Source organism: Scomber scombrus, chromosome 8 (assembly GCF_963691925.1).
Source record: "Scomber scombrus chromosome 8, fScoSco1.1, whole genome shotgun sequence".
Taxonomy (NCBI): Eukaryota; Metazoa; Chordata; class Actinopteri; order Scombriformes; family Scombridae; genus Scomber; species Scomber scombrus.
The window spans coordinates 27,363,199-27,378,391 of NC_084977.1; the positions used below are offsets into that span (position 1 = coordinate 27,363,199).

The 15,193-nt window shown below is 37.2% G+C and overlaps 1 protein-coding gene across 1 annotated transcript; it reads left to right on the top strand.

The window, feature by feature from the left end:
- Positions 1 to 11,869: 11,869 nt before the first annotated feature.
- On the top strand, positions 11,870 to 15,168 carry dnajc19 (DnaJ (Hsp40) homolog, subfamily C, member 19). Its single transcript, XM_062423620.1, has 6 exons — positions 11,870 to 11,985; positions 13,319 to 13,370; positions 13,492 to 13,565; positions 13,794 to 13,873; positions 14,373 to 14,443; positions 14,735 to 15,168. Exons 1-6 carry the CDS (start codon positions 11,983 to 11,985, stop codon positions 14,803 to 14,805), a joined length of 351 nt encoding a protein of 116 aa, XP_062279604.1. The 5' UTR covers positions 11,870 to 11,982; the 3' UTR covers positions 14,806 to 15,168.
- The last annotated feature ends 25 nt before the right edge of the window (positions 15,169 to 15,193 follow it).

A 15,193-nucleotide genomic window follows, 5' to 3' on the forward strand; every position in this document is an offset into this window, starting at 1 on the left:
TCAGCAGACAGAGCAGACTACCGTTTAGGCATTTGACCTCAGAGTTTAGTTATCATAACAGGGTTGCGACCCCGCGACCTGCAGTCATTACTGCCGTCTCCTCCAATCAGTCCTCCAGAGCTCTGATAAAGCCTCCTGGGACGGCACGGGCTGCTGGAATAGAGGTGACATTAGATTTATGTGTGTGTGTTAGTGCTGTTATTGTGCATGCACGCCCCTGTCATGGTGCTATACTTATGAGGACCAGTGCACAGTAAGAGATGAAGAAACCCCACAGAGGTGAGTGACATTTTGATGCTTTTGTTGTGTGCTTATAATTCAGGATTTGTACTTTGGTACAGAGTTGAGTTAAGATGAAGTAGAGGCTGAGAACAGGGTTACTGAAGATAGCCTGGGTCAAAGCTGGGTTTAGGTTAAACTGTTACTATGGCAGCTGTAGTCGAGTGGTTTGAGTATGACAAACTTGGGGTTAAAGCATCCAACAGCATTATATTTCAATGGATTAAATGGTAAATCAAGAATTTAGGTTTAAAATATCACTGAAGTCCATTTGAAGGAACATGAATTTCAAGTCTCAACACTGACTGATTCAAATCCACTAAATAATTTTAACCTTTGTTTGAAAGTGTCTGGATAAAGTTAATGTTAAAGTTATAAGGTTATTAAAAGCTAAAGTTAACAGAAAACATGGTGAGATGATGGAGGGATGACATGTAATAAACCAGGGACTGTGTGATTAGGTGTCTAAGATGCCCCTTAGTGAACATCTTGACCACATAAACTTACTGTTAAAGTCAGGATGAAACGAATAATGCCTTTTTAACCCTTTTAGATCACATCTCCAGTCATACTGTGCACCTATTTATCAAGATTTGCCAAGAAAAGACACAAAAAATCAGTTTATTTGTGTTCTTATATCAATATCCAATCATGTTTTCTTCCTGTAGAACAAAATACAAAAACAACCAACCAATTTCAGCCAATAATATCATGACATCCACCCATCAATCTTCTACTTTTAGCAGCACAGACTTAAGCTTCATTATGATACACCCACTTTTCAAGTTTAAGATTCAATTCCTCTCAATGACCCGTCTGTCTATCCTGTTTCATTTGGAAATACATCACAATATGGAAGTTATGGAGGTTAATACTTAGTAAGATAGTCTTGAAATGCTGTTCCATCTGGACAACACATTGTATGATTTAACAATATGGACGTTTGTATTGGAATTTGCTTGTAACCTTCAAAAGTGAATGATGTATATATGAGATGACAGGTTTTTTTCTGAGCTGTTTTTCTTATTTTAAAGTGTGAAAAAGCACAAATATACCATTTTGAGGGCTGCTGTTAAAGTTTTGTAGAAAATCAAGGAGAACAGCTTTATCTCATAATGCAGTTTTTGACAAGCTTCTTCAGAAAGCATCTTGATTTCCTCAGAAATTCCCAATAAGTCACCACACACCATAACATGACTTGAGTGGTTTCCTCTGACTGGGAGATCAGACTGAAACATCTCATCTATCTGAGAGACTTCCTGTGTTTATCAGTGATTTAAGATCAAAAACCACCAGAACTAGTTGCTGCAGGCTCCGTTTTCTTTCAACATTTACTCAGTAAGTGAATAATATTTTAATGAGAAGGTTTTAAGTTTAGCCTGAATCCAATAAAATCAACAGATCATTCCTGAAGAAATGTTTTGATTAAATAACAACCTTTGAATGAGAAATGTGTTGTGCAATATTCTTCTTATGTAAGGTTTTACTGAAAGAAAGAAATACCCTCAAGTTGTATTACTATGAGTTCATTGTCATCTATATAAGCCTAACAAAAACAGTAGTACTTTTAACAATATGTCTCAAATATTAAAGTTCACTGTGAATGTACACAGTAAGTATTGTTGCTCAGGGCTGACATCATGAAATTAAATCCCAGGGTAATGGAAAAAATGTCTTTTTTGGGATCCTGGTTGGAAAAAATAGAAAAGCTACATGACATTAGCAACCAATGCATAATGTATTAATAATCTTTATTGTACTTTAAATTGATGCATATTTCCCATCCACCTGGACACTTACATCAAACAGAGTAAATCAGATTTAAATTGTTTCATCCATGTCATGATATCGCCACAAGGCTGCAACTAACAATTGCTTTCAATATTGATTAATCGATCATTGGTTGTTTGGTCCATTAAATGTAAAATGATGAAAAATGCAGATAAGCAGTTCTCAAAGTCCAAGATGCCACAAGATGTATTAGTTTGCCTCAACCAGAAATCCAGTTTACTATAACAGAGGAGAAAAGAAAACTGAAATTATTCTCATTTGAGATGCTGAAACCAGATAATGAGGGTATTATTTCTAAAAGAGGAGACTCAAAACAATAATTGATTATCAAAATAGCTGGGGATTTATTTTCTATCAATCAACTATCAATTAATCAACTAATCATTGTAGCTCTAATTGCCACTATACACCACTCAATTTTACACATCCACCAACAATTCCTCGAGTTTATCCATATTGCTCTGCAGGTAAGTGGAACTGAAAGTAACTTTAAAACCAGACTTAAAGAAAACATTGTTGTCCAAGCAAAGGAGAGACAAGAAAACTGAGATAACTGCAGGAATTTGACTTGTTCTGGGCGCCTGTTGCTTCCATTGGACAAACATTGGATACCACGCCTCCTACTGCAGGTTCATCTGTCATAACAAGTACTTCATGAACTCAAGATGCACCAGTACACTGCCTTTAAATAAAGGAATCCCACAAATGTGCAGACGTGAAGAACTGGTCACGTTCATTCACTGTCGACACCAAGAGCTGAACTTTAGTTAGTATCAGGAGTCAATCAGATTTAAACAGACTCAAAAACATGTATATATACAATTTCTGACACTGTACAACATCATATATACAGTGTAAACAGAAATGAACTGTTTTGGTTTATCATAATGTCTTTATTTAAGCATTCAGGCAGATCTCTACTGTTGATCTCTGTTTTTGACTCCTGCAAAGGTCAAATATAAAATGTGATCTCATGGTGACCAACAGGTCACTGATGTCATCACGTTTGAGGCTGTTAAAAACTGACAAAATAATGACTCCAGAAAGAATTTCAAACATTGTTAATTCACATTATCTGTAATGTGCAGATAATTAGAGTGAAAGGTGATGTTACAACAACAAAGCTGCTTTTAATCTTTCACCTTCAGTTACAATATCAGAATTAATGCAAATAATTAGGGTCTATACTACCTAATGATTCTCTCACAGACACTCCAGCCGTCATGTTTGTGTGTTGTTTGCAATGATACCTCAAATGTAGTAATTAAACACTTGTGTAGTTATCAGGATATGAAATGATGACGTGATATTTTACTGTTAAACAATAAACTTTATTGTATAAAATGACATCAGTGCACTAAAACTGAGAACTTCACTGTGAATTTAATTAGCAATGGATACAAAAAATTAAAACAAACATTTTAAAAAGCCACATATCAGACAACATATTCACAAATTCCAATACAGTATATCTGTGATAGATCAATATCGGCCAATAATATCAGCTGACCAATATATCGGTCAGGCTCTAATTGTTTGTATGGTATGTATTGGTTGTAAGGTAACACACCTCACTGCTACACTTATGTAACCAGATCAGTCAGCATCTTAAGAATCCAGAAAACATGTGGTGTAAACTGATGAAAATATGACTTACTTAAATGATATGATTAAAAGAAAATAGGCTGTATAAATAGACTCCAGACTGAGAATAATTCCCTCAACATGTCAAAAGGTGGTAAAGAAAGTATGAGCATGAGTCGAAAAGCCAACAGGAGCACCTCGCCTATTGGCAGGAGCTAGTCGTTCTCATGAATTCACTCCAAAATGATTGGTCAGGAAAATAATCCCCTGACGAGAGGTCACAGCACCGTCCATCAAAACCTGACTGACACAAACTAGCTCTCATTTCATTCAAATTAGAGCAGCAGGACAGAGTTCGAGGGTTTTATTACACCACTACCTTCATTTGTTTGCTCTAAATTAAAGGTGAATCAAAGTGAAAGTGTTTCATAATCTGTGCAAACATGAATGTCGACAGCTTGACTCTCAACTACTTATCCACTAATAGCCAAAACTTTTATCATCAGATAAATGCTTCCAGAGGTATTGAAGACAAAAGTCCAGAGCTCACTTTTCATATCAAAAGCATTCAGGTCACCTCGCTCCAACATTACATTTCAGCCTCCTCGGTGCACAATACAAATGCTAAGTCTACCTGCAACTCACCAAACACAATCAAATGCAGCTCTGCATGGATCAAAACTTAATATCATCCCCCTTCATCACCTGCAGGCAGCCTCCAAGTCTACCTCTCAGTCCCTAAAGTAACTTATTGTCATTCCTAATCACTCCTCAGCATCATAAACAATCTCGCAACTTTTTTTTTTCTTTTCTTTTTATATTCATCCGTCTCTGTTTATGCAGTTCCCAGAAGGCATTGCCTTTTAGACTCTCCCTCTCTGGCGGCAAAAAAAAAAAAAATGTCGGGGAAAACAAATAACGGCAGAAAACAAAACAAAACAAAGTCTCCTGAAATACCTTGTGGAAGCCCTAAGGAAGGCGCTGGACAGACAGATGAGCAGATAGGTTTCCTCTGTCCTCCTCTCTCAGGCTGCCTCCTCTCTCGGCGTGCTGTGGAGAGTGACTGCTCGCAGCCCGCCTGGCATATCTAATTAGAGCCAGGCTGTTGCCACTATCGGGCAGAGGATCTACCTCTCCAATCTCTCCTGACTCAATCTTCCCCATCTCTGATTTTCTTTTATATTTATGCTGGAATATTTAATTGTAGACAAAAGGTTACTCTGGGCTCTATTCATCGCACACAGGCAGAATAATCTCCTTTAAAAGGCTTGACATTTCAGGCTTTTCAAAAGGGGCTGAAAAAATTATATCCCTGCTTTTGTTAATCAATGAAGTAGAACTCCCCTGAACAAAGGAATTAAATTGCTTGGTTGGGTTAATAAAACACACAGAAATAGCAGCTTCCTGTGGGCTTTTGTGCCTGCCACTGGCTCCCCTCATATGCAACCAGCACTGTAATTCCATATGATTTGGGGGGCAAACTCTCATTTCTCCACACAGTTGGCTTTTTAAATCCTATTGAATGAGCAGTGTGTGAGGCTGGCTGATTGGGACCTCTTGCCTGAGCCTAGCTGCCTGGCTAGCAGAACAGGCTCTCTCCATTTAAATGTGACTTCCACTAAGGAGAGACAGCAGGTCCACTACAATTTACAATTTCTATACTGCCCCTGCTTCGGAAAAACATTGTAATTATGCAAATGATAGGGGCAATAATTAGGCCCTTTACTGTGCCATTGTGTTGGCTGCTGTCATGTTTCCGTCCAATGGTAGGAGAGAGACGCAGCAGGGCACGTTTAGTGTTGGAAATTGCTCCCTACCGACAGCCTGCAGATGTTCGCAGCATCTTCAGTCTTATAACTAGACGTCACTCCGAGCCAGGATGCCTCCATATGCAGCGCTCCCTGTGGCTGAGCTGCATGTTAGCTGAATGCCACCAGATATACATACAGCTATTGTTTTATCCAGAGGCCTGCTGGTGTGTGTTACACACCACTGTATCCGATACACTGTTTCACCAGCAAACACAAAAAAGGGCATACCTCTGTGTGTGCTGTACTTTACGAGACACGGTCAAAGTATAGTCACCAATACAGATAAATAACACCTATGATAATAACTTATCAAGCAAAAATCTGAGCCTCTCAAATGTGCTGATTTGCTGTTTTTCACTGTTTCATATCTTCTCACTTCTGTTTTGGCTAAATGTTTAATTAGGATTATGAAAATCACCTTTAGTAACAACACTATGTAAATGCATGTAAGACTAGAAAAGATAAGAAAACTACTTCTTTACTGGCCATTTGCTGTAAAATTAGGTAGAAGATGCTAAAGTGGAACAGTTTTGTCCTCAAAGTACAACAAAATGTCAAGATGCAAACCACAACTTCAACAACAACTTTATACTATTGTTAAAACACTTTCAGAGTTTGTTCTCTCAGATTATCTTCATTACTGTCGGTTTTAGTCCCATCCCGTAAAATAGGGTAACCATCAACGTTATGACCACTGATTATAGTCTTTAAATGTCCAAAAACATTACTTAAGTAGCCTTTAAGTGTTCACACCTTCCCATCAAGTTTACAGGCTAAAAGATGTCTTCACATTTTCATTAAAGAGTGAAAGTCTTCTAAATATCTAGATCACATACTGTTTCAAGAGAATATCAATGACGGTATTTTAATGCGTCCTTTATAACAGGACTTAAAGTTGAAATACATTCAACTGCTGTTGAAACAACAATTATAACATATTTAGCCTAAAATCACAAAACTTCTGCTTGTCAAACCAAATTTGACCCAAAACCTTACTTATTTAATTCTTACAGAGTTACAACCAAGCTCAGTTCTCATTTACTGTACTGGTGTAACTCTTGGCATGAGTTACTGTCTCATGTTGAGATTTTTGTTGAGTCCTAACAACTAACTTATAAATTAACTTGGTCAGTAGAAACATTTTAGCCCACCTAATACTATCAGACATGGGGCGAAATCAGCCCAGAAGTATTGACCTGGAATAATGCATGAAGCATAATTTCAGCAACAAATATGTAAGATATCCATATGCGTAGGATTTCATGCCCAAGAGTGCCTAAAGATAGAACTGCCAAGACTTCCAGCACTGTAATTCCATATTAAAGACAATTAGTCTCATATCAAGACGATCAGTCTCATTTTCAGCTTTATATTTAGCATTAAAAATTGTTTCCAGTGCTGTTACATCCATACTGAATCACATAAGGAATATGGCTCTTTGTCAACTTTCAAGAACCTAAAGTGTATGTATATGTATGTATATGTGGGTGCTGTGTGGTGTCACCATCAAATAAGTGTGTTAAAACAGTAAATGGCTGCATTCATATCATTCTTTGATCTAAAGTGCTTTACAATTTGCTACTCTTTTATCCAATTGCACAAACACCAAAGGAAGCAAACTGCAATTCAAGTTGCTGGCCTGACCATTGAGAGCAATTTTGGGCTCAGTTTCTTCGCCAAGGACACTTTGACATGTGGTGAGAAAAGAACTGAGAATCAGGCCGCCAACCCTGTGATTAGTGGTCGACCCGCTCCACCTCCTGTGCCACAGAGGCCCCCGCATTAGAGCTGTCATCACTTACAAAGTACCATATAGTGCTGTATCAACAGTACTAACATATTGCATGAAACTAAACCTTGTTGGTGACAATTTCACCCCATTTACCTGGAGCTTAGTGTGTAGAAGATGACAAAAATGGTGACTAGTATCAGTCAGCTTGGTTTAAAACGGTATAAAATGATAAAGTCTAAAATGTTGATGATCCATTTAAACATTATAATTGGTATACAATGTTAAATGGATACAATCAGAGACATTTGGCAAAATATGTGCATTTCTCAAACGTTATGATGACTGAAGGGAAGAAAGTATGTTCCAAACAGTAGGTTTTAGGTGTTATTTGAATAGCTTTGCTCAGTAAAGCCTGGACATTTCTTATTGTATCAGTCCACGTTCCAGATTTGAATGGAGACCAAGTTTTACCCACCAAGGTGCAGAGTAGCTTAGTAAGTCTGGGAACAGATTGAAGTTCACAAAAGCTGACAGTGTAACAGTTTCCCAAGAATCAGTTACAGTATACTGACCAAACCTCGTGGACCGATAGAAGCAACATTATCAATAACACCAACATCATTCAGAGCTAAAGAAATTATATGCTACTTTGAAAACATCACACACGCCTTTAAATATAAAAAGTTGTGTGTCTGCACATGTCTATATGATCAACAAAGGGATATATTTCATTGTGTTATGCATTTACTGTTTTAGTGGGAGAAAGTAGAGACAGATAGATTGTTAGACAAATTATTAAAATCCCCCAAATTAGCCCAAACACTCACCTCCAGAGCCCTTTCAACCTTTCATAGTGGATTCCCGTAGCTCCTCTCTTGTTCCTGTGGACTAAAAGAAGAAAAAAAATCAAAAGCCTTACACAACAGCAGTGGTGGAAGAGGTACTCATATGCTTTACTTGCTGTAAGTAAAAGTACCAATACAGCAACGTACAAATACTTCATCACAGGTAGGCCAAACCCTGCATGATAAATCCCACTTAAGTAAAAGTACATCAGAATAGACAGCTTGATGTAGTTTAAGTATTGCAGTATAAGTAGTGGTTTGGTCCCTATGACTGATATATCAAATGACATCATTAGATTAATACTGAAGCATCAGTGTGTAAGCAGTATGTTACTGTGTATTGCCTATCTGCATGTTTAAATTAACTTAAGATAGCTCTGTTTTTCTGTATTGTTATTATTATTATTTATGTATTTTCATTTTAGTTTTATTACTTGCTGTCATATCTGTATTTGGTTTTGTTCTTAGCCAACCTGAGGCAGAAGAAAACTCTGAATTTCTGAGATTTAAGTCTTAGATTTACTGGGAAAAAACTCGAATATTCTCTGACATTATAAAGTTGCAAATTTATGAGAAAAAACATTGAAAAAAGGTGTTTTATTCTGCCAAGTAGTCACATATCCTCACTTTGCAACACTGAAGAGTCGCTTGTAGTGCAGTATGCCTGCTGTGGAAGAACTGCAGGCATCAAATCAAATTGAACTTTTCATTTGGGTTTAGCAAAGGTTGCCTGTCACTTGATGTTTATGGGTATTTGTCGGCTCCGCTGCTTGAACAGTAAAGCCATATATTTAATAACCTTCACTTTTCTGATCACACTTAATTGGCTTCGCATCCACATACTCTCACTTCCTTTCTACTCCTTCAAAATAAAAACCACCACATCTTCACTGTGTAAATGCTCAAGCAAAACAAACATAAATTGACTCTCTAAGCCACCTGTTAAGAAATAATAACTCTTAAAAAAAAAAAAAGAAATAGGTTACTCTTATTATCTTAGTCCAGAATCACCATATCATCTCAAGCATCTGGACTTTGAAAAGACATTGCAAGAAACTGGGCCTGTTTCAGAGAAAAAAAACATACAAAGTCAAAGAATATCCGAGTTTATTTCTTATAATTTTGAAGGGGTAGAACAGACTGTATAATGTCAGAGAATATCCCAATTTTTTCTTGCAAATTTATGAGTTTAATCTCAGAAATTTTGAGTTTTTTTTCTGGCGGGAATCGAACCATGATTCATTCAATTAGTGAATGGCCTGCTCTATCTCCTGAGCCCTAGCTGGGTTAGCACGGAGCAAACAAAATGCACTTACCTGGGGAAAATTGACCACACGCTGCTGCTGAATATGGCTTTTTTTTGGACGACCGAAATGTTACAATTAACTGTCATGAACTGAAAACATGTTAAAATAGCGCATACACTTTGTAAATAGGGTTACTACGCCATGTTTGCAGGCTGGACGCCATGACCCACCTGTGACGGCAGCCACCTGTCACTGAAAGCAGCCACGCCCCTTAAAACAATTTAAAGGGGCGAGTTCATGGAGATATTGTTGAGTTATATAAACATGAACTCCCAGTAAAGTTGTCAGGCCAGTTAGGGTCAGAATACTTCCTTTTGATATTTCAGATAGGAAGCACTGCTGTTAGTTTTGATGTTCATGTGGCAACTGACTGTGCCAGCAGCAATCCGACATTCTTCACACAACACAATGAATTTCCCTATAAATAACACCACAACACACTCTCCTTAAACACATCCTCAGGCTGCCTAAGTGAGGATTGGCCAGTCCTAGACCCTAAATCAAACACACCTACACTTTATTCAGGGTCAGTTCAGTTGTTTCTCTGTGTAACAATACGAGTTTCCAGACTGAGACTGTGATAATTTAATGTAATGCAGTTAGGATTTAGTTTGTCTGTTGTGTGCCCACATGTAATGGATGGATGGCTGCACTGTAAAAAAAAAAAAAAAAAAAAAAAAGTTGAGAAAAGCTTTTTTAAGTTTTCTCAATTAAGGGCTAATGTGTTGTGTCAACTTATGTTAAGATGTTCACCCAAAGTTAAGTTTGTCAAACTTAACATTACTATTCAGAGCTACTCATGTACTTAAGTTAAGAACACTTAAGTTATTACATTTAATAAACTGGAAACTGTGTATTTGTATAGATTGAAAACATAAATCAAAAGCACTACATATTTTTTGAGTATACTCAAAAATCCTTTGCAACGTTGCCTTACTTTTTAATCAATTAAAAATGTACACAAGTTTTGTTGTGGAAAATTCAATAGTAAAAGATGACAAAAAAGTCTGCAAACAAATGATTATTATTAAAAATGTTCTTCTTGCTGGACTTCAGTGGACCGCTCACTTGCGGTGTCTTCATTTTTCATAACATTGGGGGAGAATCCTTTCACTTGTAGGTCGCTATTGTCACAATGCGTTCTGGGAAGTGATGTCAAAAGGTCACAGCAGTCTTTGGTCCCAGTCTGTTTCCCTCATAGCGAGATAAACACTAATAAAAACTGTTCAGCCTTTCCAATTTGAACCCAAGTGCAATGTCAGTGAGGAGAACGACACAGCTCCAAACAGCCTCCTAAATGACCGCACAGTTGATTTAATGCTTTTCTGTTTTAACAAAAACTGAACATTATAGGCCTAACCTTCATGAAGTGAGAATTTACTGCACGACTGTTGTATTAGACTACAATACTTTTAGCAAGGTGGACATGATGCACTGGAAACAACCAATTTATTGTTTATTCAAGTAATTTAACTGATGTTTACAAGAAGCTATCTGGCAGATACCACCGCACACAAACATAGCAGAGGAGCTCTGTTGTTTGTTTTGTGTGTTCATGATTTGGCGCCACCTACAGCCATTCTCTTAGATAGATAGATAGATAGACTCATTTTTTGTTTTTCAATACTCGTTCCTGAAAAGAAAAGAAAATGACCAAAATATACACGGACCACACACACACACACACACACACACACACACACACACACACACACACACACACACACACACATATATATAAACTTGGTTGAGTTGACTTGTCTTGCTAAAGGTGATCTAATTCCTAAACAATTATGACTGATCTTGACAGTGTGCTGCACAGCCCATGCTATCATGATATACGTGTTGTTTGTAATGTGACATGTTGTATTAGACTACAGTCTTGTGAACACACATCTAGCTGCGCCTTAGTTACCTCAGCAGATGCCCAAATCACTATCCAAAGTTTCCTCAACTTAAAACTTTCAGTGGACTACTTAGCACTAGCTTATTAGTAAACAACCACTGTTTTGGGTTAGCTCAACTTTGAATAAAATGTTAGAACAACAATTTTGAAGTTAGCCTTTTAAGAGTGTACTGGGAGGTCAATATAATCAATTATTCAATCAATCAATCAATCAATCAATCAATCAATCAATCAGACTTTATTTATATAGCACTTTTCATACAATAAAATGTGGCACAAAGTGCTTTACACAATAATAGCAAGCAGAATCAAAACCAAAAGCCACACACACAAACACACACACACACACACACACACACACACACACACACACACACACACACACACACACACACACACACACACATAACACATGCATAAACACTTGAAAGGCTTGAAAATGAGAAATTAGGTCAAGTTTGGTTTTCTAATGATCCATTTAATTTTATTTATATGTAATTTGCCAAAAAAACAATTGGATTAAAAAGCTGATATTGTTGTCTTTTTCTTAGTTGTTTTCATCAGTTTGACAGCTTGACGAGAGAGGTTCCAACATGTGGGTCAAAGCTTTACGACACTTCTCCACCATTTCCGGCACAAACAAACGCACGTCAGAGCGGTGAAAACATGAGAGGTCAAAAGTTATTTTATCCTGATCTTTAACAGTAACGGAGCAATACCCAGAAACATGGTAGGTCTGGTTTGTTGCTTACTGTTATAAGAGTTGTGTTAACAAGGTTTCACACTCACAACACGAGTGTAAACTGTGATAACGTGAAGGGCTAAATGGCTAAGCTAACTTTAGCTCTGCTTGAAAAATGTGCATGACTGAGACAGACAGGGGACAGGACCAAAGTGCAGCTAATGTATGACTTTTATTAGCACTAATCAACATGACTCGTGTGCATAAGCGTTATATGTTGCAGCATGCTTTAGATTAAGCAGTGGTGTGTGTGTGCTTTTGTTTACATTGCAGCAACACTAGTATAATAAATTCAATGTGGTGCACATGTGCACAGAAAAAGAAAAATCAGCAGTAATGGGGATTTGAAATCAACGTGACTTGTGTGCATAATCTTTATATTTTGCAGCATGCTTCAGTTTAAGCAGTGGTTAGTGTGTGCATTTGTTTACATTGCAGCAACACTCACAGGATCAGTTTTAGTAGCAAAGTATAAGAAATGCAATGTGGTGCACATGTGGACAGAGAAAGCAATAAACATGGACATTAAACAACTAACACAAGCATTACAGTGTAATAAAGAGTGACAGTAATGTACACATACTCTGTGTAGTGAGGATGGACAATGAATGCATGATAAAAAAAACTGTGCAAAAAAGCTGAATATATATACATAGAAGTATAAAGAATTAAGTGCTTGCTTATTGCACCTATTGTGGTTTTCTGCTCAACAGGAACTTTAAACAGCAGAATCTTGTGTCTGCTTTGTGTTACAAAAACCACAACTCTGCAGTGACTAGTTTTCATGGTGGAGTTGAGGTGTACTATTTCAGGCCATGGTTTTGATACCTGTTTGCAGAGCACAGCTGTTCAGATAGGAGAGATGTGTGATGTGTGCTTTCAGTCACTGGGCTTTAATACACTTTATAAAAGTGTTAATCAAGTCAAGTCAAGGCAGCTTTATTTATATAGCGCATTTCATACCCAGGGGCAACTCAATTTGCTTTACATAAAAACAATCATTTAGCAGTAAGAGATCTCATCAAGTGACCTTTGTGATCAATGCTGTACTGACTCTCTTTTCTCACTGTGTTGAACTTGCAACAAAAGATGCAAGGTTTAGCTTGAGGACTGAAGTTTGATGGATGCATTTATTGTAAAGTTGTAGAAATGTGTTCCCAGATACTTTTTACTTTTTAGCAGTGAAGATTAAGAAGTAAACAGCAACAGACCATTTGTTTCATTGTATCTGTACAGTGGACATAATGTCACAATGTTCAATCCAATACAACATTTCTTTCATAAATTCAACTTTTTTCACATCTTGTCTCTGTCTCCTTAGGCCAGCTCCATGGTGGCAATGGGACTGGCTCTGGCTGCAGCCGGATTTGCAGGTAAGCAAACTTCTGTAAAAGCCGACTTAAAGAAGGAAGGACAATTTGGCAAATATTTCTATCAGCTAAATTAATGTGGATTCATCACTGCCCGTTTCTCCTTCTCCTCTTCGTCCCTTAGGTCGCTATGCCATGCAGGCCTTCAAGCAGTTGGAGCCTCAGGTGAAACAGGCCCTTCAGAGCTTCCCAACGACGGTACGAAGGACAGAAGGAAAAATTCATACCGTCATATCTCATCTGTCATAAATGTGTTTTTAATTTCTCAAACAAGACATATACATTGTATATACATCGCAGCTTTTCATTAGGGTTGTCGTCAGTAATTCACCAGTCACCTCACATTATCCTGATATATTCCTTGCTACATCTAAGGTGTACTGGTGTTAGCAGGTCCTTTGTGATAAACTGTGTTTGTTGTTGCAGGGTTTTGGAAGTGGTTACTATAGAGGTGGATTTGAAGCAAAGATGACCAAGAGAGAAGCTTCCCTGATTTTAGGTATCAGGTATGTTGAGTATCTCCCTCCACTGTCCAGTCCTGTGTGTCTTTATGAGCCTACTGCACCTCCAGAGCATGGTTATTATACAGTAGGTAACGAAAACTAAGACCATTTAAAGTTTTGCTTTTGATTTAGCTCCAGGTGATAATTACTGAGCATCGTTAATAGTTAATGAATAAAATTAAATAATAAAATGGCACCATTACAAAATATGGTACCATTTAATAAACAATGACTTGGTAAACCATATTTGGTGTCATGTATTCTTTCATCCTTTTCACCTTTTACAATTCCTCAAATTAGAAATGAAACTAAAACTACTTAATCACTTGTTAAACTAACTAAAACTATACTGAAATAAAAAAAATAAAAAAAATCAAACTGAGAAAGTAAATAAAAACAAAAACTAATGACATTTTAAAAACTATAATCCACTATAGCAGAAAACAGGGCTGCTGCTAATTACAATAATAACTCACTAATGTATTATTGCTCCTTCCTCCAGTCCCACAGCCAACAGGATTAAGATCAGAGAAGCCCACAGGAAACTGATGATCCTAAACCATCCAGATAGAGGTAAGTGAAGACTTTCAGGTTTCCTCCTCCGTTCTTGCAGCTTTAAATTATAATAAAGTTTGCATTGTATCTACTTTGGCATGAACTTTACCTTCCTGGTTAGACACACCTTGCTGCTTTAACTCCAGGGTGTTCTTTGTAAAGAAAGTATTGTGAGATTGTAGCTGTGTGTTTTAAGAGTATATGTGAAAGGGAGTAGTGAAGCGTTGAAGTCATTGCAAAGACTGAGATTTGTAGTTTATGTAAATTGAATGAAATTTAACCCGTGTTCTTGTGTGTATAATCTCACAGGTGGATCTCCCTACATAGCAGCGAAGATAAATGAAGCGAAAGATCTGATAGAAGGCCAGACAAAGAAATAGAAGTGAAGATGTTTCCACGGCGATTTCACACTTAAGCTTTTATTCAAGCTGTTGCACTGACTGACTTGAGTGAACATCAGAGTTTTCTGTTTGTTCTCAAATAAATTACACTGTATGAACTGCATGGACCTCTGCCTCATTATCATGTCATATTGTAATTAAATTGAGTACTTTTTAAGGTGGTTTTCTACTCAATATAAACTTTAAATAGCAGCATTTTGGGTTGAAAACAGTGTCCTGATCTCTTTTTTTTAGCTTGATAAATGTAAGAATTCTGTACATTTATGTGACATGCTCACTAAGAATCAATTTTGGGGAGTGTTTTCCACTTACTGTGAAGAATAAAACGGCAACAAAGCACCATTTTTTCAGTGGATTGATGTCATTT